Raw genomic sequence first — 24,349 nt, forward strand, 5'->3', positions numbered from 1 at the left:
TGTAAAATAATAACTTGGTTTAATTAAGAATTCAATTACATACCTTTACCTGTAAGTCATGTGACCAGAACACCTCCGCGCCCACTTCCGCAGCCGCAGCCTCCCTGAAAAGCCACGCGTTGTTTTCCACGAGCTGTTTATTGTCGTCCGAAGCTTCGGAGGTGTCGGACCGGTCCGGCAGGTTTGAGCGGCAAGTGAGGCAGCGGCGTGCGGGGGGGCTAGCAGAAGAAGGGCGGTGGAGGCCGCCGGAGCTCTCTCTACAAGCAGGAAGAAGAGGAAAACATGGTGCGGTGAATAAACTCGCCCAAAACACCAAGCGAGAATAAGGATCTTTTTCATATCAATCTGTGGAGGACGCCAGGTAAGCCCAGTTCAACATTTCTATCTACAGCTGTGTGTTTGAGTGTTTTACTTTGAGTTTTGGGGTTTTAGAAGAGTTTAAAACACCAAGAGAAAGATCAGTGTTTCACCTGGGCGGCTGCTGCTCAACTCACCTTTCCTCTCAACAGACACTAGGCAATGCTGGTTTTATTTTTTAATTCTACAAAAATCTCTAAGGAATAGAATTAACTCAAAACAGACACTTTACACATGTTTGTTGTAGTAGTGTAGTGTTTGTTTTGTTGTACCCTCCTCTGTGTCAGTGCTCTCGCTCTGTTTGGACGTTTTGACTAAATTTCTCGTCAAAAAGTCGCATTTTATTTTAGGTTTGGTAATTAAACCCATTTAAAAGCCTAAAAATCCAATGACTTTCAGTTATATTTAAATTTTTTACTTTTGAGGGTTACACACCTTGTAGAAGGAGTTAAGACGAAAAAAGTAGAAAATAAAGACACTAAAACTGATTGTGGAAGGACTAAACATTAGAAACACCTCTCAGTCATTATAGTTAAACAGCAACAAACTGCAGCCGACAAACCGATCATTAAGCTGAAGAAAAACCTCTGAAACATTTTAAACATCATGAAGGGAGGATTTATTGTATTGTTGAATTAGACTACAGCATTTGTAACCAGGTGTACCTAATAAACTGAGTGTATATGCATAAACAAGTGCACTGAAAAGGTAGTGATGTAGGTCTACAGTGATGAAACAACCAGTGACTCTGTTTCTAAATGGACCCCACCCCATCCCTCACCTCCCACCCTACCTTACCCTGCCCCCCTCCTCCTTACTGATACCCATCCCTACAGGAGCCTGTGGCTGAATCTTTCCATTGCATTATCAGGTGTTGTACCATGATGACTAAGGAAAAAATGGTATACTGAAAAATACTACAAAAACATCAACAGCAACAAGTCTGTTTTTTTTTGTGTGTGTGTTATTTCAGAAAAAAGAGAATAATACTGGTCTGGTTTAGGAAAATAATTAACATCTGTGGGATGGATGGATGTATGGAGCCTTGGGAGGGACAATATATTTTAGAAGGGAAGGAGAAAAACTCCCTCTGTTGTGTTCTCTTGTACAATATGTACCTATTCTTGGATAACTTTTGTTAAAATCTGAGACATTTTTGCTTGTTTTCCAGCTGAAATCCTTCAGAATAAAAGCATCAGAATGTTTACTTTTGGCCAAAAAAACGATAGAGCTATTCATTATCTCCACACTATGTTTTTATAGATAGCTGTACTTAAAGAAAAACTAAAGAATTACTGGATAATCTTACCTCTATAATGCTCTAAAAATTAATACAAATAATATAGCTGCAGGCAGCAATTCCGGCCATTTTGTCCTCAACAGAAAGAAGCAGAAAATTAAAACCAAGAGCAGCAACTGAAAACTCGATGTTTTGCCATTTGTCCTCCCTTCATAAAATATGAATGAAACTCAGTTTGTATGGTTCAGAAGACTTTAATCAGGGTTTGATAAAAGCATCTTGAATTATGAGTTAATATGTGATGTATCATGTCCATTTGTATCGATTAGTATGGTATGTTTTGGTATTTGTGGCGCCCCCTATGGGTCGGGCTCACAATGCTTTGGTAGACCTATTCCCAATTGTTTCCTGAAGATATGTACCTAGATTTACAGTGATTGGACAAATCGTTAATGGGATATGTCCATTTTCCTGCTAAGTCTTGCCCCTTATAAAGTGTATTGGTCAGTATGTTGAAAACTAAATAAAAACATCAACATGCTTATACAACGGGTGATAAGCTTGGTCTAATGATGATCTGATGTGGTGGCAGTCGAATTTCCTCCATGTCCCTTCCGAGGCTCTTTATGTATATGACTTGTAGGATTTTAAGTCTTGAGCCACCATTTTGCTTGTATGCTAATATTAAAGTGACATTCCCCCCAAAATCCATCGTATGAGTTCGAGCACTAATAAAATCCACAAGAATCTAACACTCAAATCCACATTTGCAGCATTAATTAGGCCACTTTACCACTGCGTCCACCCAGCCTGGATGTTTTTTTCCATAAACAAGCAAAGAAGCTCTTCTCTGCAAACAAAACAAGCTCCTTTGATTAGGGAAATGTTCATCTCCTTATGGAAATGGTCAACCTTGGGAGCAGAGACGGAGAATTTGAATTGAGAGGCAAATGGACTCGAGGTTGAGTCAAGGTGAAGGCATCAAACAGCTGTTTTAAATCTCCTGAATATTTTCTCTACAGTCGAGCTGTTTGTTTTCTGTCTGCGTAGATTTTCTTTGTGTTTATTTCATTTATTTTGCATATTGTCAGATCTCAGACCAGATCTGTGCAAATATCCACAAGACTTTTGTTCCCTTACCCTTTAGAGTTTCCCTATATTTGAATATTGGAAATACAACAGTCTTTTCCTTCTCTGCCTTTAGCTAGTGCATTAGCATGGTTCTTAGCATGTTAGCACCACCAACTGTGGAATAACGTGAAACTAGGAAATTAATTAACTGCCAGTGTTTGAGATAAATGCCAGTTTTATTTAACTTGACAGTGGGCTGTTTGATGGTCTGGGCTCATTAGCTATTAGCTAGTTGAGTTAAAACATGTTTAATCCGTGTTTAAATAGCACACCACTTTCAGGGACTTTTTTATTTAACAACATTGTGGTTCATTGTTGGTTGTGCAGAAATGACACGCAAAAAGCAAAAAATATGCAGTGATTATATATGCAGTTATTTAATAGCAGGCAGCCAGGTTCACTGTCTAATTATTTATTTATTTGGTAATTTGAAATAATTACAGATTTAATCCAGGAATTTGCACCACTAAAGTACAGTATTGACCAAGCAAATTTTTGCTCGAAGTCTCCTCTTTACATCACTGCAGCTGTGGTTGTCAGGCAGGAAACATGCTGTACAATAAGTGATGTAAGCAGAATGTATGCAAACTAGTAATCAAATACAATTTGACTATATAGGTGGACAATGTTAGTGTATGCGTGTTTGTTGTTGGAGGAAGAAGTCAGTTTGTAAATGATCTAATTTGTTATGATTTCTGCTGAGGTGAAGCACCGCGGCTGTAGAGGTGTAGTTTAGTGTTTAGTGGTGTTAATGCCTTGCTGAAGGGGCTCTGGCAGTGTGGGATCACATGTTGCATTAATAGCTGGTGTCTCTGTGGACTGACTGACTGATCCATTGACTGAACTCCAGCTGTGAGTACAAGAATCTCAATGAAGACTCAACTCATTAACCTTCATTAGGTCCAATATTTACCTGCTCTGAAACCATCAGTGGATTAATTCATTGGTTGATCAACATACAATTAATTGATGATTCTGATGAACAGTTACTTGTTTAATTATCAAGAAGACATCTTGTTAACAGCTTTGCGAATGATATTTTTGACATTCAATAGACTAATTTATTAATAAAACATGAATACATGAACATGAATCTGCTCAGGCATTTAAAACATATTTCAATAAAAGTTCACAAGTTTAGCCTTTTAAAAAATTAGCCAAACTGTCTGTAAATCTCTAATTAAACCATTAATATTCAGGATAATAACAAAGATCGACGTCATTACTGTTGATTTTTGTGCAAACTGAACATACTTAAGTAAAAATGAAAAGTGTTTCCACATAATGATTAAAATATTTAAACTCATTTTAAAATAGTATATTGTAGTTTTAAATAACATTTCTTATGCTTCAGGTTCATGACATCGTCCTGCCATATCACCAACTTAAAATCATATGAATTTAATTAAGTATTAAGATCTTTTATGAGGAATAAATGAGGATGTTGCTGATTTATTTCCCAGCTCTGCAGGACACAGGTTGACCCTATAGGCTGGGTTAAGAAGGAGGTATTAATAAAAGAGGAGGGTGGTGCATAGTCACTGTATTAAGTCTCAGTCTAGCAGAGAACAGACAGCCATTGTTTTCTTTTCTTTTTTTTTTGTTTCCCACCTGTTTATTACAGACATCGGCTCAAACTGATTCCCCTCAGGTGCTGCAGAAACCCAACTCTTGTGTTAATCTGACTGATAACATCAGTCCTCGCCCGGCTGGGACACCACTGACTCAAATACTTCACATTCTCCTTCCCTGCAGCACAGACTTTCGCCTCATCACAAACTCATCTCTAACATCGATAGATTATTAAAATATATTTCACTTTGTCTCTAACTCACCTCCAGATTCAGTGGATCAGGACCTAATAGAGCCGGTGTGTGACCATTTATTGAAGACCTTCTGTTTTTTCTACTTGGAATCACAAATCTTTTTGACCTGAATTGACCAGTTCAACACAAACCAGCTCATATAGGCCATGTCCTTATTTAACTTATTTTCTGACACGTTTTTTCTGCTCTCTTAATAATTGGTTGACAGTTATCTGTAGGTAAAACCTGTTAGACAATTGTTGTAACTCAGGAAATGCCTGTGTATCTAAGGCTACATCCACACTAACACGTTTTCATTTTAAAGCAGCACTTAAATATGAAAATTATCTGCATCCAGATGACATTTTAGCTCCATATCACAAATTAATCTCCATCCTTTCTAATTTGTAATCCATGCATTCACCACCAATATATTTAATCAATCATCTCCTGCTCTGACTATTACTAATGATGATCATAATATAATAATCATTTTAATCGTTTATCGTGTAACTAAAATGTCTCCTCGCGTTTTGTTTCATCTTTCTGAAGCCGCCTCCTCCTCCTCCTCTCCTCAGCTCACTAAGTGAGAGCTGAACCTCCTCCCCTTCCTCCCCCTTCCTCCCCCTTCCTCCCCCGTCCTCCCCCTCCTTCTCAGGTTTCACTGTTGTCGCTCAGGTATGCTCTCCTCTGTTCCACTGCGGGAATCCCTCCCCCTCCCTCCCTGCTCTTTGTTGTTGCCACAGCGACGCCCCGGGACAGACACCAAAAACCTGTTCTCCAAGATAGGCGATCCTTGCAGCCATGCTGCTGCTGCTGCTATCTGATTGGTCAATTTTTGTGGGCGGAGCAGCGAGTATTCTCAGGAGGGAAAACTGATGAATTTGTTTCTTTTTAATGAGGCTGTTTTCAGGCTCTGTGGACGTCTCAGGTTGTGGAGCACAAATTTGTTTTCATACTAACTACTTAATATACTTCAATACTTGCCCAAAACAGAAACCGCTTACTGATTTCTAATTTCTCAACTTATTTTTTCTGAAACTTCAGATTATTTTTATTATATATTAATCTACTGATCATTAAATAAATAGTTTGGTCCAGAAATTAAGAGAAAACAGTGAATGTCCAAACCAGTCTCTCAAAGAGCTTCGTCAGTCCAAACCCAAAGATACTCGATTTATTATAATGTGAAATGGATGAAAAAGAGACTCATCAGAACTGGTTCTGAATGAACCGTATTAGAAAGAATCTTGTTCTATGATAAAAGTTGTACATGAAAACTTTGGGGGAGAAGAAGAAACTGTGACTCCTGAGATACTTTTCAGAAAGAAACACCCAATCACCAAGGTTAAAATAAAATTCACCGTTAGGTAGGTAGAAGCTAGAAATTACATTACTTGGTGAATTCCCTGTCATATAGATGACACAAATGAGATATGACGTGTTAATTTGTGAGTTTTTGAAGTGCTGGTTGTCAGATTTTCTGAAGCGTCATGCTAGCTGTTTCCCTCTGTCACCGGCCTTTAAGCTAAGCTAAGCTAACCGGCTGCTGGTTTTGCCTTTATATTTAAAGGATGGACGTTACAGTGATACCAATCTCATCCTTTAACTCTGACAGAAAGTGAATAATGTTGAAGTTTTGCTTCACATCTATTTACTTCTGTACAGTGGAGAGTCGCAGGTATTTAACCTCATGTGGGGTCATTAACACCACCACCATTAACACATCAATGAGGCCTGCGACTCACTATGAGTCACTTAGAGCTGAATGAGCCTTTTGAATAAAAGGTGAAACATCTTCAAGAACCTCATGAAAGTCCAGTTGCCTTTGTATAACACTTAGAGACCATCTGGATCTGGATGACCGAGAGTCTTCACAGACCTTTAGCAGCTGTTGCACCATGTTTTGTTTTCAGCTTCACCCACAAGAGTTTTTAAATTTGCTACTGCTCTGGTTTGCGCCTCAGACCGATTTCTTCTTCCTGGAAATGGCGGCCAAGCCTCATTTCTCAGAAACAAAGTAGAAACTATTAAAACCAACAGTCATAACACACACCCATAGGTTCAGTAACACTGAGGATGTAGTTGAAGGAAGTTTGAAATGGGAACATGTAGATGTGGGGGGACACTTCTGGATCCAGAGGCTCTTCACAATATCAGGAAAACTAGAGACAAAATGAGCCAAACTTAAATTTAAGAAACAAAATAACTGTGTTTAAACCCTTCTCTTTTCACACACCAATAATTTTGGGTTTGACTGAAAGGTATGCTTGATAAATATCTCCTGTTTCTTCCCTGTTATAAGTTTGTCCATCTTGTGCTTCACTTGTCTGAATATGTTTTGCAAACCTGAATCTTGAAGCCTTCCAGCATTAAAGCAGCCTTGTTTGTTTATTTATTGTTCCCACTTGAATCAGATTTCACATTCTCCCCCCTGGTCATTTGTAACCTCCACCTGTAATGGCTCTACACCCCTCCAGGTGGTGTTGAGGATGGGAGTCTGTAATGTCTGCTGTCTGGTTGCAACACAGAAGTTTTAAGTTTTGGTTTAACCAGAAAACACCTGATATATTAGTACCAGGCTCCTTTAACAAAAGCAGTAATTTTACCAAGCAGACTACAGGGGCTGCTGGAATACCACTGCCTCCATCTGTTAGTTTGTTTTTGTTATTATGTGCTTTTCAGTGGTGGAAGAAGTATTCAGATCCTTTGCATAGGTAGAAATACCACACAATAACACAAACAAAACAAACAGGACAAGGCAGCAGTAGAGAAGTAAATCCTGTGCTCTGCAAAGTAAAATTTGAAGCAGCTACAAGATGTTTTGTCTTATCAGTAGACAAACATTTCATTCTGACAGCATAGTGAAGAGAAAACATGACCAGGCAGGTTTTTGAGTCGACTTAATGATTTAATAGTTGGTATAAAAATAGTCTAGACACAGCATCTAAATTTAGAGCATGTCTCTACACCGTCTTTACACTGTGTACATGAAGACAACTCAGTCGCAGTTTTCTGAGTTTCACAATCAAAGAAGACTTATTTTTAGTTCCGCACATACCTTCAGTGATGACGCGTCTCTAAAAGGGTGTGTGAATTAATGCAGGCATGAGGCATGGCGTGGTATGTTGTTTGACTATATGATGACGACAGTTTAGCTAAAACGACAGTTTGGCATCAAGACACGAATATAAAATCAAAAACACACAAGTAATTTTTTTTTTTAAACCGCTGTAGAATGGTAACGTGTAGAAGAGTTGTGTTTATATGAAATACCTGCTCAGAGTTGAATTGTTGTTTTATTTACCCTCCACTCCTTTCTCTCATTCTTTCCCACCCCCACAAAAATCTTTGTTCCCTCACCCTCCTCACTGAATGTTCATGTGCAGACTTGTGTCACCAGCCAGAGCTCATTCAATCAGTCTCTTTAAATGAGGAGTTTGCAAAGAGTTGTTTCTGTTGCTTTGTGACAGACAATGAAGTTGTTCTGTTCTGTACTATTCCAAAACAGTGTTGACGATTAGTTACAGTAGCGTCCAGTGGTTGGCGAGGTGGGTGGCATCATGATTGGCGGCAGTAGGAGCTGTTGGTCAGAGATTATGTCTGGGTATGAATAACGCTGAACTACAAACAGTCCTGCTAGTAAAATTCTCTAATTACTTGTATCACACTTCAACAGGTTCAGTTGCCTGTCTGGTTTGTTGACATAATCTAAGAACCACTGTGTTGAGTAAAGATTTTGTAGAAACAACAAGATGGTTCACTCCAACCAGTGACACAGGTGATCAGGTGATAAAGTCAGCTTTACAGCACCAAAGTAGAGTCATTTTATTCACACTTTTATTATAAACACCTCAGAAAAAAATCCAAAGGTTTGAACCTTGGTGACCTCAATCGTTGGTACGGTCTTATCAAAGTCTGGTCAAGTCAAGTCAAGAGGCTGATTTCTCTCCAGACATTTAAATTTCTGGACTACTCTTCTTTTTGTCCAACGTTTCCACTCAACAAACTGGAGTTCTGCAGCTCTGTTTAGTCGGTTTTTGGTCTCTTCTTGGACCTGTTCAGTGCTTTTTAGACACGTTTGTTCTTGGAAGCAGGACTAATTAACCTTATCAGCTGTTGCTAATAGACTCCTCCATGTCATTAAACATTAAGCTGATTGGAAGTGCCAACCTAAACTTGGCACTAGGAGCAGTTAGTCGCAGGTCGCAGGGATTTCCCATGAGCCAGTGGGTTCATTACATTGTTGGTCAGTACGGAGACAACCGCACATATATAACATCTGCTCTTCCTCCTACTCCTTCAGACAGTGGACAAAATAATGTGGACAGTCCATAATTATTAAATCCCAGCTGTTCTCTATGTGTCAGTACATTTAAACCACTGTAATTCATCTGTCTCAAAAACAGATTTATTCTTTAAACAACCTTTTAAAAGAATCTGCACTCGTGGCAGACAACGTTGTACGAATGATTCATAAAAAATCTTGACAATCAGCTATTAGGTGTTCATCCTGCTCTTCCAGTTGCACCATCCCAGAGTCAGATCTGTGGAGAAACCTGTTCAGAACTTTACATCTTAATGAGATTTCTGCATCACAAATGTCACCAGGTTTCTGTCAGTTCTTTAATCTGAAACAGGATGTTGTATTTCCTCTTCACAGTGACGTGACAGGTGTCGTGTTATTGCTTAAAACCAGAATAAAAGATCATGTCGACAGTGATCAGGGAGGGTGTGGCCACATTTCTCAGAGTCGCATGTGTTCGCATATTCATTTATCACATGATGCTTGAACACACGAATACACAACGTGGCGTCATCACACAAACGCATCATGTTACATCAGGAGGTTTGGCAGGAACTTGCCAGTCAAATAAGACAATAAACCTGAACTGCAGCTATTTATTTCGGTCTCTGTTCACTGAATATCAATGTCTATGTGCACAATAGATCAAGGTGAATGCTCATTTCCTAAGACAAGATTTAAAACATTTGAACCTGTTGCAGGCCTGAGTGTAACTGATCCATAAGCTGTAGCCAGACAGGCAGATTAGTTTCATGTCTCCAATGGATCAGCTGATAGAAATGATCCTTTCCTGGTTGATTTGTGTTCCTGTTCTGCCTGAGTTCCTGCCTGTCGACAAGACAGATCTTGCAGTCTACATTTTGTTTTCCTAAAACTAGACATGTTGGAGTTGACACAACTGTTTTTATTCATCAAATTTTCTTCTCTTTCCCATTTTAGTGTTCATATCGGGGTTAGTTTTTTCATTCACTTGAGTTTTCAGTTCTGGACTCACTGGATTCTTGCTGGAACCAGAAAACCATAAAGGCTTCAGTATGCTGCAACTGAACTACCATAATTTCCGGACTATTGAGTGCACCTGACTATAAGCCGCACCCACTAAATTAAAAAAAAAAAAAAGTACATATACAGGCCGCACTTGTCTATAGGCTGCAGATGTCTAAATGTTTTTGCAGCATGAAGCTCGTTAGCCCGTAAAAATCTATAAATTAGCTGCATCATTTTTTAAGCCGCAAGGTTCAAAGCATGTGAAAAATGTAGCGGCTTATAGTCCGGAAATTACGGTAGGTGTTACAATGTGTTGCACCACCTCCAAAAGACAAACATGTTTATACCTGCTCCATATAGTCACATTAGAAGAAATATTCCTCGTGGATACAATCCACTGCCTCCCTGATCTTTCTTGAAGAATATTTTTCTTTTTGTGTCTCTGTTGTCTTGTGGAAATTAATTGTACAAATGTGAATAACGGTGCAGACTTTAAGTCATTCATGGACAGTAGTTGTGTGAAAATGAAACAAGACTTAGTCTACAGCCATGCCCTGTCAGGCTGTACTGTAACATGCCCACAGTGACAATGCTAACATGCTAATACTAAGCAGGTATAATGGTCAGTCAGTTAGAGTGTTAGCAAATGTCATTGGTTTTGCTGATAAGCATAAACCAAATGTTTGACCTGAAGATGGTGCCAGACGATGAAAAGTCATGGGGTCACCAAAGTCATTATGAGTCATTCGCAAGTAACACGAATGTTTGTACCAAACTTCTGGCATTTATTGAACAGCTGAAACTTTGTCTTTCTCAGAGATATCTGAGGCGCCAAGATGAGTCGGCAGCGGGCGGACTCCCAGGGGTCCCTGGGGCCCGACGATGAGGTTATGCCGTACAGTGACGATGAAACGGATGACGAATTAGCAGTGAGCTCTGAAGGAGAAGCAGAAGAACCTCCAGGAGTGCCGCACCCTCCGGTAGAAGCTAAACCCAGCGGTGAGTTACTGAAGTTGACTTTGCTTAAATTTTATTTTGAATTAAGTATATGTTGGGAAATCCCTTTTGTTGGTCATTTTTGTTCATTGATCATTTAAGAGGGTCTGCCTTATTTCTTTTAGCCTAGCTTAGCGCAAGAACTGGAACTATTAGCTTAGCTTCAAAAAACTATATGTTCCAACAGCTCCAAAATCTTATTTACCAGATGACTTGAACAGATTCTGAAACTAACTATAGTAGAATTCTTTTTTTTTTTTTGCATTTCATATTTATGTTAAGGAAATAATTTTTTAACAATAACCTTTTTCTTCTCAGAGATGGGTTGGAAGGTGAAAGCCAACGATCGACCTTACCACCACCTGCCAGAGTTCCAGAAAAAAGTCTTCCTTTGCATCAAGAAGAGCAGATACTCTGTAAGTTCAACTGTTTACATGCGACTACTGTTAATTGTATCCTCTTTCCTTGTTGGTCTAACCAATCCCTGAGGATAGTTGACACACCCTGAACAAAGAGCAGGACAAGTGTGTGCTTTGCATGTTTTAGCCCATTGGCTATTCTTGATGTTGACTATTATTTAAAAATCATCTGACAGTTGTTTGATTGACTTTGTTCCCTGTATTTTGCATGTTCATTACTAAAACAACCTGCAGAGCACTTCATGCAGTTGAAATCTCTTAGCAAAGCTAGTAAGTGGACCATGAGTTGAGTCATTGGAGATAAGTGAGATAAATGTCTGTTTAAGTAATTCTGTGTTAACAGTAGATGCTAACATGTAGCACAAAAAAAATGACTGTCACAAAGCTGGTAAAGTGACTTGTTAATGTTATTTACAAGGTGATAGCTAACATTAGCCACCATAAGCTAATGGTCATACCAAATCTCAGGTGTCTTTATTAAAATAGTATCACTCTAAATCATGAGAGTGGTACAATTAATTGTCTGGCAATGAAAGCAGTGTAATTTTTTGTAGTGTTTAATTGCAAGGAAAGATAAGTATACCAAAAATGATGGTGGTTATATATCTCATGATTAAGAGACATGTCAAATTAATCCTTAATTGAACAAACATAATCATGTGAGTAGAAAAAGCTACCTTTAACATCAACAAGGAAGTGTGATGTGTTGATTTCATGGTTTTCCTTGTGTCTGGTTCTCAATGTCACCTGTTTCTGTTTCTGCTGAGTCATTTATGACTCCATCAGGGCTCCCTGAGCTGTTGAAAGGTCATGTTTAGATGTGCTACGAGCCATTTATGCTTTGACAGAACTGTTATAAATGCTGCTTAATTTTGGTTGATAAGGTAGGTGAAATGTGAGGTGAGGACAGTGAATGAATGACAAATAGGTTTTGTACATGATGAAGTGGAAAATTAGATCATTGCTTTTCTCTGGCTTTTGTACATTTTTTAGTTTATCTCTCAGCTCTTTTGCAAAGTTTATCTACTCAACCTGTGGATAAAACTTCATTTGAAGCACTTTTTCTATCATTGAAAACTCCAGTTGACTGCTGAAGTGCTTAAACTTGCTGGTGTGGCTCAACCAGTGAGTGTTTTTTTTTTTTTTTTTTGAAGCTTTGTGTTATCTTTGCGGAGGGTGAAACCCGATCATCCAGCTAAGCCGACCTGTATCCTGCAAATAGACACATTAGACACAGCGACAGGAAATGGAGCTGAAGCCAGAGCATGTCTCAGACAACTTAAACATTAATGTTCTGTACATTAGTTTGCACATTCTAGATTAACAGTTAGAGAGATAGGGTTAAAAACAAAGGTGGGGAATGTCTTTGACTGTCCTTGTTTGTCCTGCAGATAAATCCAGGCCAGACCTGGCTCAAGTACAGATGGTTATCTGTAATGAAATCTGTCTCATTACTGACATCCCCACAAACCGGGCCACTGCCTGCACACTCAACCAGGACACTGATCGCTCAGTTGGACGCCACTAACTCTTAATAGTCCTTTTAGTTGAAAGAGAGAGAGAGAAAATATCAACCCATCCTCATACTTCAGCTTTTTGTTAGGGGCTTTTCTTCCTGGATTGCTCAAGGCCTCTTAGTGCCAGTGAATGGAAATGTTAGTGTTAGATCACACAATTATATTTTATACATCCAGCTTTGTTGCAGCAGTTTAGGGCAGACCCTTTCCTGTTTCAAGATGACAGTCCCCCTGTGCACAAAGCCAGGTCCATAAAGAAATGGTTAGCCCAGTTTGCTGTGGAAGAACTTGATTGACCTGCACAGAGTTCTTATCTCAACCATACCCAACACCTTGAGGATAAACTGGAGTGCAGACTTATTGATCGAAGTCAGTGAGGAGACAGTCGGCATGGTTGAGGCTATTTCGTAAGATCCAATCCTCAGATGATGATGATGGAAACATGGGATGGTTCGTTGGATATTACCAAGGTTCCAGGAATCCTGAACAGAGCCGGTTCAAGAACCAGAGCTGATTTGATGGAAAAGAGTTGTCAGTGGAAACCAGGTGTAGTGGACAGAGGTTCAGATGGTTATCTTCTGCTGAAACACAGCACTGCCTCAGTACTGACACTGTGATAAAGGGACTGATGACTGACTGATTCCTTGATCTCCTCTGCAGGGAAACGCCATCAAGACGTACAAATACAACGTCCTCACCTTCCTCCCCCTGAATCTGTATGAGCAGTTTAAGAGAGCTGCCAACCTCTATTTCCTGGCTCTGCTCATCCTACAGGTACGTTTAAAAGCAGATTTACCACCTGTCTCCAGATTTATAAACACAGACCAATAAAGGGACATCACATGTGTTGTATTCTTTCAGATTATTCCAGACATTAGCACTCTGCCCTGGTACACGACACTGATTCCACTGGTTGTGGTGCTGGGAATCACAGCCATTAAAGACCTGGTGGACGATCTGGTAAGATCAAGTCAAGACCAACTGGTTTTATCTACATGAGTTTCTACTAGCCAATAGAACCATGAGAAAATTATGTTAATTAAGTTAATTGACCATATTTTCCATTTAGGCGCGACACAGGATGGACAAGGAGATCAACAACAGGAAGTGTGAGGTCCTACTGGACGGCAGGTTAGAACAAAGTTCATTTTCTTTTAGCTCTTGATTTATGAATCAAGATATCCACCATGTTTTAAAAGTGATGCTTAGATTTTGTCAGAAATGTCAGTCGCCAGTTTCTCAAGTCCTTGGTGACTACATAAAAACTGAGTCCTGTCTGCTCCAGGTTTCAAGAGTCAAAGTGGAGGAACATTGAGGTCGGAGATGTGGTTCGTCTGAAGAAGAACGACTTTATTCCGGTATGATGATTTTTTGCTTGCATACTTTTTACTGGACTGTGTGACCACCCACCATTTCAGTCTTGTCAAAAAGTACATTTTAAAGATCCAGTTGAATTCAAATTGACTTGAGTTTTCACATCTGCTGGTTGAAAAAGATCATAAAGATGAGATCCAGATAAATTAAAAGAAAATTATCCCAAAATCATCTCATCCTTTCGTCATGAGATCATTTGATTTGCAAACATTTTTTTCTATGATTTGAGACGGTGATGTTGGAGTAATAGGTTGCTGAGCAGTTTTAGTAGTGGTGCAAAGGACAACAGGAGAGGTACATACCAGAAGCAGACGTGTTGTCATGTTTGGGTGGTAAACAAGTCAGAATACTTGATGAATTTAATGTAACTGATGTGTATATTTTTAAATTGTCTTCAGGCTGACATCCTGCTGTTATCCAGTTCCAACCCAAACAGCCTGTGTTATGTAGAAACAGCCGAACTTGACGGGTAAGAGACCTTTCCTTAAAAAAAACTTAAAGATTTGAGCTGTAATATCTATACTGACTGCTACATTCAAATGTTATGGCCTACATTTAACGTTGAGTTCTTTGCTTCGTGACATTTTTGTTTGTTCGTAAGCGTTTAGTCAACAAATTATTCACTGATAAGAGTTAGGGTAAATGTGTACAGAGCTTTTGCCAATACTTAAACAAGCTCTGCCAAACTCGACCATGTGACCAGTACTGTATGGTCTGCGATCAAGTGAGAAACGCCCTTAAATAAAACAAACAGACCTGCACAGGCGTCAATAATGGAGCCATTTTTTGTTGCTGAAACACAGACATTGATTTCACCTTTATTTGTTTTTTTCATAACTTTGTGTATGTATAAATCTGTCCAGTCGAGAGGCCGCTAATGGTCAAATTAAGCTGAGCAACCTGCAGATAAATAAACCCATCTCTGGTGAGCTATTTCAGTTCTATTTCAGTCCTTCAGTGTTTATTTTTTTCATTCACAGAGAGACCAACCTGAAGTTTAAGATGGGACTTAGAGTGACTGATGAGAGGCTGCAGGAGGAACGTCAACTGGCCGAGTTTGATGGTAAACACTAAAAATGCAGATTTTCACAACTGCATAGATTTATTGTGCAAAACTACAAGCCAAGTTTATTTCATAGATTTAAATTGGTTTGAATTAGTCAGACTGAAGCTCAGCTGTGTTATCCTCACAGATGTTCAGCAATAAAAAAGTAATAACAGTACTTTTTTTGTCCAAGTGCCAGTGAATAAATAGTTGCACAGTCATTCCGATAACAGCAGCAGTCACAGATAAGAATGACAATAAAGTGCGTTTGTGTTTGCTTTGTGCAATGTGTGTTATGCAAGAGATTCTCAAGAGTATTTTAACATTTTGCTCTCCTTTTTTTTTTTTTTCTTTTTTTTTTTTTACAGTATTAGTAGTTAATTGATGCTCCCCAGAGGATGAACCCTTTTTCTTATTCCACCATTCAATCTCCTCGTCTTCTTCTCGTCTCTCCCGTAGCTCTGATTGAATGCGAGGAGCCGAACAACCGTCTGGACAAGTTCATGGGGACGATGCTGTGGCAGAGGGAGCGCTACCCTCTGGACCTGGACAACATGCTGCTCCGAGGCTGCAAAGTGAGAAACACAGAGGAGTGTCATGGGCTGGTCATCTTTGCAGGTACGAACACCACTGCATCACTGCTTTTGGTGAAAATCCATCACACATTTTAGGGAAAAATAAACTGAGCGAACATAGTGAAGATATGGATACAGTTTTATGATTTTAATGCTTCATACCAGTGACACCTGTGGTGGAGGCATTTTGTTTTTGGATTGTCGGTCCATACCAATCTTGTGAATGTGATTTGGTGGTCAAAAGTCAAGGTTACTGTGATCTCACAAAACATATCTTTGGCCATGATTTAAGAGCTCACACACTAATTAATGGATGGATTCAAAGTTTCACTGTTTTGCTTGTTGCTGAAGGTGCCGACACCAAAATCATGAGGAATGGCGGGAAGACGAGGTTCAAGCGAACCAAAATTGACGAGCTGATGAACTACATGGTTTACACAGTAGGTCTCGACACACATTACTGTTTTACTTCTAGTTTTGTTTGAGGTGATGCATTTATTTATGATCTGTGCCTCCTCTCGTAGATCTTTGTGCTGCTGATCCTGGTGGCAGCAGGTCTGGCCATCGGTCACACTTTCTGGTACGAGGAGATTGGCTCTAAGGCCTGGTATCTGTACGACGCCAAAGGCCAGGACGCCTCCTACAGGGGCTTCCTCAGCTTCTGGGGATACATCATCGTCCTCAACACCATGGTGCCCATCTCACTATATGTCAGGTCAGTAAAACCTTACAAAGTTGATGTATTTTGGAAAACGCAGCATCTAATGCTACAGAGTTCTCACACACTCTGGTTGTTAGAATAACTCATCAGTGCATCACTTCCTGTTTGTCTGTCTTTGTGTTCAGTGTGGAGGTGATTCGTCTCGGCCAGAGTAAATTCATCAACTGGGACCTACAGATGTATTTCGCAGAGAAAGACACTCCAGCGAAGGTACATCACCACAGGCTTTTAGAGTTATTTTCTGTGGTTGTGACGTGATGTGATGTACCAGACAGGTTTTAGAATGACTAATAAATAATAAATCATAAAATACTTTCACATTCATCAAATTAATTAATTAAATACTGTAGAGACGTGGTCTGATCCACACATACAACATATTATTGCAGATATTGCATTACTTTTACAAGTATTATGTTCTGTTTTCACGAACCTTTGTCGTAAAACTTTATGCTGCTTGTGAGTGTTTCTTCAAAATTCTTCAAGAGGGAGTACTTCAGCCCCTCATTGTAAAAGTTTGTATTACATTACACTACTTAAATTAATGATAAAACTACAATATGCCTAGTGACAAAACACTGCACTTTATAATGAATAATCAGTGTATTTTCAAATAACTTCTCAGGTAAAAGCTAAAAAAAAAAGCAAAACTCTTTCCTCCCTTTTTTTTAAAAAAGCTTTTTTTCTGGAGCTTTCAGCTGTGTCTCATGGTCTTCATCAGCAAATGCAGTTGTATTATACAGCAGCTTGTTATCACATGACCAGAGCTCCACACTGAGGATATGTAATGACAAGTGAGCAAACTCTAATCACTGATCAAGGCCATGAGATTCCATTGAGATTTTTGGTAAAAAACCAAAAACAAAAAAACAACTAGTGAGTGGACCTTGAGTTGCCATTTTCCCAAGAATAAACTTGTGTGGGACTGTAGAAATCTCTCACTAAATAATCAATTCTTCTTGACCACCCTGTGCAGGCTCGAACCACCACCCTGAACGAGCAGCTCGGTCAGATTGAGTACATCTTCTCCGACAAGACGGGAACCCTGACGCAGAACATCATGGCGTTCAAGAAGTGCACCATCGCTGGACGCAGTTATGGTGCTGAATAGTTCAATTAACAAAAGTAAATTAAATTACTATTGAGGGAAGTTAAGGAAAGACACAGGAAAAAGAACAGTAAGGGTGATTGTGGAGGAAAAGAAAAAGATCCAAAAGTGAGAGAGTGATGCCTGCTGGCCTTTTGTTGCAATGGCAGCTGTTTTATTGACACTACAAACAATCAATCTTGTACCTGAATATGCAGGCATTTTACAAGAACACACACAGATTCAGTTTAAGCAGGAACTAGAGGGTTTGTATTTACTCTGTCTTCGCCTGATGACGGCACTGTGTTATCAGAAAGGTGAAGAATGAACCTTTAATGATCCATTTGGGGAAACTGGTTCACTGTTGTAGGAAGAGGTGGAATTTAGATAAGAGCCAGAACAAACAGACAAAAGATATGGTACAAAGATTTGTAGTGAGCATGAGTTTGCAAATAGCTCAGAGTCGGTCACATACTTACAAGGGAAAAGATAGGGACAATGACGTAATGTTGAAAGTACATGAAGAATAAAATAATATTTTTTTTTGCTCTTCTCTCCACAGGCACTCCAACCACTGCTGAAGGAGTGACGCTGGACAGAGGACGGGTAAAATATTAAATGCATTCACTCAAGAAGAATTTCAAAATTAAGACGATTTGATGTATGAGTTGATGTTGCTAAATATCTCAGGAATATCACCGTGACCGCACAAAATACGTTTTTGTCCATAACTGAAGAATTCACACGCTAATTAACACAGCTGGACTGGTTTGCAGGTTTGCTACACATTTATATCATATATCCTGGCTGAAATAGAAACAACACAAACGGATCTTGCAGTAGACTGAAGCTCCTAAACATACATAAAATAAAACCAGTAAATGATTCAAAACCAGACAGTTAACTACTTAACTCAGGAGCAATTACTGATTATTTCTACAGTAGTTTAAAAAAACACTTGTTTCCCCCGGCAGCCGGTGGACTGGAGCTGGAACCGCCACGCCGACAGGAAGTTCCAGTTCATGGATCATTCCCTGGTCGCCTGCGTCCGATCCAGGAAGGACAAAGATGCCACAGAGTTCTTCAAACTCCTCTCACTCTGCCACACCGTCATGGTGGAGCACAAAGACGGTAAACCCTGCAGCAGAGAACTGGTTCTTAAAGCTGCATTAAACAATATTTCTCATGCCGTCATTGAATCCAATGACTCACGCACTCCCTCATCCCTCTCAGGTGATCTGGTGTACCAGGCAGCGTCTCCCGATGAGGGAGCCTTGGTGACGGCAGCAAGGAACTTCGGCTATGTCTTCCTGTCTCGCACCCAGGACACCATCACCATCAAGGAGATGGACCAGGAGTCAACGTACGAGATGTTGGCGCTGCTTGACTTCAACTCCGACCGCAAGCGCATGTCTATCATCTGTAAGAGTTGACACACACACACATACATGTATACATCTCATACATGTAGTTGTAGCTTGACTGTACATCGGTTGGTCTTGATTTGGGACATCATAGATTTTGTCCCACCTTTTCTGTTTTTCAGTGAAGTTTCCTGATGGGCGTATTCGTCTCTACTGTAAAGGAGCAGATACAGTCATCTACGAACGACTCTCCCCCAACTCCAGACACAAGGAGACAACCCAGGATGCTCTGGATGTGAGTTCACACGGCTTTATTCTTTGTATTTCACCCTACGCAGCATGTTGTGGAACAGCAGACAAGAAAATGCTGCCTCTGTTTTGTGTGGCAGATCTTTGCCAACGAGACCTTGCGGACGCTGTGCTTGTGCTATAAAGACATCAGCACAGACGAGTTTGAAGCCTGGTCCAGGAAACACAAAGACGCCCAGGTGGCCATGAGTGACCGAGACGCCGCCCTCGACCGCGTGTACGAGGAAATTGAGAACAACCTCATGGTGAGTGGAAGACGACCAAAACTTTAGTTCAACGAATACATCAAGAATGAACTTTAATACTTAAGAAAAAGTTAAGTTTCAGTTGGGGCGGAAAACAGGAAAGCATAGGGGTGCTACTCTATATCTGTCTATATTGAAGTATTTTTTGCTGAAAATCAATAAAATTTTAATACAGCGAGCCTCAGTCATATCTAACCAGTAGCGTCCCTTTGTTTAGCTGATTGGGGCAACGGCCATCGAGGACAAACTGCAGGACGGAGTGCCAGAGACCATCGCCAAACTGGCCAAAGCTGACATCAAGATCTGGGTCCTGACTGGAGATAAGAAAGGTACAGATACATCAAACCACAGAGAAAAGTCTGGACATATGTACCAATGAGGCAACAAGAATCAATACAGCTACATGTCTCAACTGCATTTATTAATTTTTATGTTTTTCTCTTGTAATGTTTTCCCCCAGAAACGGCAGAGAACATCGGATATTCCTGCTCACTTCTGTCAGACGACATGCAGATCCACTACGGAGAAGACGTCAAGTGAGTTGATTCTAACCGTGTTTTCTGTAAGAAAACCAACTGAGCCAACTGAGGCAGTGGTATTCCAGCAGCTCCCATGTTCTGCTTGGTGAAACCACTGTTTTTGTGACGTGGACAGTTGCCCAGTTGGATTACATTGCAGCAGGCTGTCTCACTGTGATGTGAAAGAGTTTCTGTGTCTCTGTCTCCAGTGAGAAGCTGAGGATTCGTCAGGCCAACAGGAGAAACGAGCCCTCAACTTTCCGTCCAGGCAAAAAGAAACCTGCTGAACCTTTTTTCACCGAGCCCGGCAAGAATGCTCTCATCATCACTGGAGGCTGGCTGGTAAGCTCCATTCAAGTACAGTGCTGTTTTATTTTCTATTTTCCATCAGCTAAATGGTGGCTTGTACTGATTTGTTCTATCTTTATTTTCTCAGAACGAGATTCTGTATGAAAAGAAGAAGAAACGCCGACGTCTGCGCCTCCGTCGTCTAGGAAAGCGACCACAGCCCACCACCCCTCAGGACGGACAGCCTATGAACGACTGGGAGAAAGAGATGAGACAGGTACAACTAAGTTTAACTCTTTAACATGAAACATGGCAATGCTTATTTTGATGGTTTACATTATAACAAATGTGGCAAAATGTCTTTCTTTTCCCCTCTAGATCGACTTTGTGAACATGGCCTGTGAGTGCGAAGCAGTCATCTGCTGTCGCGTCACACCGAAGCAGAAGGCCAACGTGGTGAGCCTGGTGAAGAAGTACAAGAAGGCCGTGACACTGTCCATCGGAGACGGAGCCAACGACGTAAACATGATCAAGAGTAAGGATGGGAATGGATTTTGCTCAAGTTAAAGGACAAATTTTATTCAGTGCTCTGGTGAATTTACTCTTAATCTTTCTCCTCGTCCTCTGTCCTTCCAGCTGCAGACATCGGTGTAGGTATCAGCGGTCAGGAGGGGATGCAGGCCGTCATGTCCAGCGACTACGCCTTTGCTCAGTTCTGTTACCTGCAGCGCCTCCTGCTGGTGCACGGACGCTGGTCTTACATCCGGATGTGCAAGTTCCTTCGTTTCTTCTTCTTCAAGAACTTCGCCTTCACTCTGGTTCACTTCTGGTACTCCTTCTTCAGCGGATACTCCTCACAGGTCAGCAGTTGAGGATGTAAACACTGCATCATGTGAAGTATCTTGTTGGCACAATTAAAATTTGAAGGAATTTAATTGAGATATCAACATCATCAACATCTTAAAAATTGTTTGGCTAAATAATCTTAACTCAAGGTTTATTTAACTCCATTTTCGGGAGCTTTCAACTACATCTCAAGGTCTCCATCAATGAAGGAGATTGTGGCTCATTTTTTGCGGAGTTGCCAAGTAAGTATGGAACTCCAATTGTTGAATTGTTGTTTTCCTGTCCCCAGGTTGCCTACGAAGACTGGTTCATCACTCTCTACAATCTCTGTTACAGCAGCTTACCTGTTCTACTTGTTGGACTTCTTGACCAGGTAAAAACAGGCTTTGTCATAGGCACAAAGAATCAGTCAGAAAAGGGTCATTGATACAATTATTATTATGCCTCTATGCTGGTGAAAGCCAAGCCCGAAGGCCGTTATGTTTTCAGGTTGTCTGTTTCATTTTTGTGAACGTGATATCACAGTAACGACTTGAGGGAATTTATTCAAAGATTAGTAGCTCACAATGCTCAATAAAAGAAAAACAAAACTCATCCAGAACTCACTCCCTCCGCCTCCTCTCCCACTACAGGATGTTAATGACAAACTGAGCCTGAAATTCCCGAAGCTCTACCTGCCCGGCCAGCAAGGGACGTTGTTTAACTACAGGAACTTCTTCATCAGTCTGTTCCACGGCATCTTCGTCTCGCTCATCATCTTCTTCATCCCTTACGGTGCCTTCCTGCAGACCATGGGGCAGGATGGAGAAGCTCCCTCCGACTACCAGTCCTTTGCCGTTGTCACCGCCTCGTCGCTGATTTTTACCGTCAACCTGCAGGTTAGTCACCTAGTTCTGTTTAGGCACAAAAGAAAAGCTGGATTTTTAAGAGGATGTGGATGTACTGAATTTATTCTGTTGCTCACCATCACCTCTTACTTGTCAGATCTCTCTGGACACCTCCTACTGGACCTTTGTCAACTGTTTCGCAGTTCTGGGCAGCATAGCCATTTACTTTGGCATCATGTTTGACATCCACAGTGCTGGGATTCACGTCCTCTTCCCTTCAGCGTTCACCTTCACTGGTCAGTTACCCTGTTTTAATTGCCTGTTTCTATACCAAAGCAGGTTGAGTTACCGGTTAAACTTTGCAGTAACCTTTTTGTCCACTTGGGGGCAGGAGAAAGCAAGCCGTAAACACAAATTCCTTATAAGTATAGTATATAGTATATATTGCACCAAGTATTGAAATGTCCTAGCATGGTCTGCCTCTTCACTACTCTCCTAATGTTTCTGTATTTGGTGTTTGTAGGTGTAGCATCAAATGCTCTGCGTCAGCCTTACCTGTGGTTAACCATCATCCTGACTGTGGGCATTAGCCTGCTGCCTGTCATCTGCATCCAGTTCCTCCATAAAACCATCTGGCCCTCTGTAGGAGACAAGGTGAGACCTGTGGGAGTCTAGTCTGGTTATTATGGTAGTAGCAACACCTAATAATTCGCCATACAAAACGGTACCTCTCTAATTTCACTGGTTTATTTCCCATCATCCACCAGGTCCAGAGAAACAGGAAGAAGTACGAGATGGAGGAGGAGGAGAAGAAAAAGCCGTCGGCCTTCCAGCGTGGCCAGCGTTCCCGCCGCTCCGCCTATGCCTTCTCTCACTCCCGTGGCTACGCCGACCTCATCTCGTCTGGCCGAAGCATTCGGCGGCGCCCACCAGCCCGTGGTGGACCCCAGGACAGCATCAGGGAGGTTCCCCAGAGAGAGGCCGAAAACATCTGAAGAGCAGGAGATGGACCAAAACTGTAGCCAGAGTGGTTGTAAATATTTTGGGAAGTGCACAGAGCACATAGTTTATCTTCATTTTTGTCTGCGGAGTTGACATCACATCAGGAGCTCTGCTCCGAAACGACAGCCTGGTCGGAGTTTAAGTAGACCTTTTCCTTTGGAGGATTTGAGGAAAGAACAAGGAACTTATTTACCACCAGTGTCTCAACCTGATGTGCAGACAGTGACCTTGACTCCACCACCTCTAAATCCTCTTCTATGCACAAGAAGAAAAAAAAGCTCACCGAAAGAGACGACCACCGTTACCGGGGTTTGAAGTCATGCAGTGACTGTGTGACTGACCAATGTTGTTTAACTCAGGATTTTTAAAATCAAAGCCTTATTTTTAACCTGTCTATCCCGGCTCATCATTACTGTGGCTGCACAGGGAGACATCATATGGTTTAATATGATTCTTTTTGACATTCACAGTTTTAGCCCGATGTCTTTAGCACTTGATATTCCAGTTAATTTGTCCTGTTAGCTCAATGAAGTCAAACTGCAACATCAAATTAGTTTAATTTCATTTCCGTGCATTGAGATGTAAACCCAAATCCTTCACCTTAAAAACAACGGGCTAAGGCTAAAAATGTCAAAGTATCTTCTTTTTTAATGTTTTATTATAAATAATAATGGGATGTTATTATGCCAGGCTATGCAAGGTGGTCAGGTGTTATAAAGTGTGTCTTAATTTAAAGAGTAAGTTGTGAATACTGATCTTTTTTCCTCCACTGTATAAAACATCCTTAAGTGTCCTTACAGGTGGGTGTTGTAACCACTAATTTGAGTGACGTTAGCCTTTAAATCTTTAAACATACCTCTGTCAAAGCTGGATCCTAATGTTACTTGTTCTATACACCAAATTTATTTTTATTTTCCTAAGGTGCCGTAAACAAACTGTCGGGAAGGAGCTCTAGTTTGTCATCCCCCAACAGCAGTGTCTGAATGTCTTTACAATTTCTTTCCAGAATTTAACTTTAAGTGCTCCTTAGTTCATCCTCTTATCTCCTCAGATGTTAAATCATGTTTCTTAAGTATGTTTGTTTGTGACTGGTTGTTTACAATGAACCCAAAGAAGACTTCTGTGTTGTTTTCAGTTCTATAATCTGATTTAGGATGTGTGCTACACATTGCAAAGCCAAAAACTGACATAAACCTGTTCTGACTGTTACTGTATCCCCTTCATGCTAGTGTTACTGTATGCTGATGATGTCTTTTTATTACTGAATGAATGGAGGCAGAAGGTCATGACAGCTGTTGACTGCACCAGCAGCAGTTTGGTCTCTGTCATATGACGGTATTTTATCATGTGGTTGTTAATAAAAGCCAATGGCACATTTAGCAATCTGAAA

At 40.5% G+C, this 24,349-nt stretch overlaps 1 protein-coding gene across 1 annotated transcript; it reads left to right on the top strand.

Moving 5' to 3' along the window:
* Positions 1-108: 108 nt before the first annotated feature.
* On the top strand, positions 109-24,349 carry atp8b1 (ATPase phospholipid transporting 8B1). Its single transcript, XM_018702571.2, has 30 exons — positions 109-361; positions 10,644-10,825; positions 11,141-11,238; positions 13,419-13,532; positions 13,620-13,718; positions 13,828-13,889; positions 14,044-14,116; positions 14,531-14,601; positions 15,113-15,195; positions 15,637-15,795; positions 16,104-16,192; positions 16,277-16,467; positions 16,599-16,683; positions 17,450-17,573; positions 18,123-18,166; positions 18,535-18,691; positions 18,794-18,982; positions 19,107-19,219; positions 19,314-19,478; positions 19,696-19,807; positions 19,939-20,014; positions 20,206-20,338; positions 20,433-20,561; positions 20,663-20,819; positions 20,921-21,144; positions 21,420-21,503; positions 21,763-22,008; positions 22,115-22,253; positions 22,481-22,611; positions 22,725-24,349. The coding sequence occupies exons 2-30, from the start codon at positions 10,663-10,665 to the stop codon at positions 22,950-22,952; spliced, it is 3,738 nt and encodes a 1,245-aa protein (XP_018558087.1). The 5' UTR covers positions 109-361; positions 10,644-10,662; the 3' UTR covers positions 22,953-24,349.

This window comes from Lates calcarifer, linkage group LG9 (assembly GCF_001640805.2).
Source record: "Lates calcarifer isolate ASB-BC8 linkage group LG9, TLL_Latcal_v3, whole genome shotgun sequence".
Lineage (NCBI taxonomy): Eukaryota > Metazoa > Chordata > Actinopteri > Centropomidae > Lates > Lates calcarifer.

Coding starts and splice junctions, on each gene's coding strand:
- atp8b1 (XM_018702571.2), top strand. CDS start 10,663: ATGAGTCGGCAGCGGGCGGACTCCCAGGGGTCCCTGGGGCCCGACGAT. Junction 16,684..17,449: donor AGAAAGACACTCCAGCGAAG/GTACATCACCAC, acceptor CACCCTGTGCAG/GCTCGAACCACCACCCTGAA. Junction 22,254..22,480: donor TTCAGCGTTCACCTTCACTG/GTCAGTTACCCT, acceptor TGGTGTTTGTAG/GTGTAGCATCAAATGCTCTG.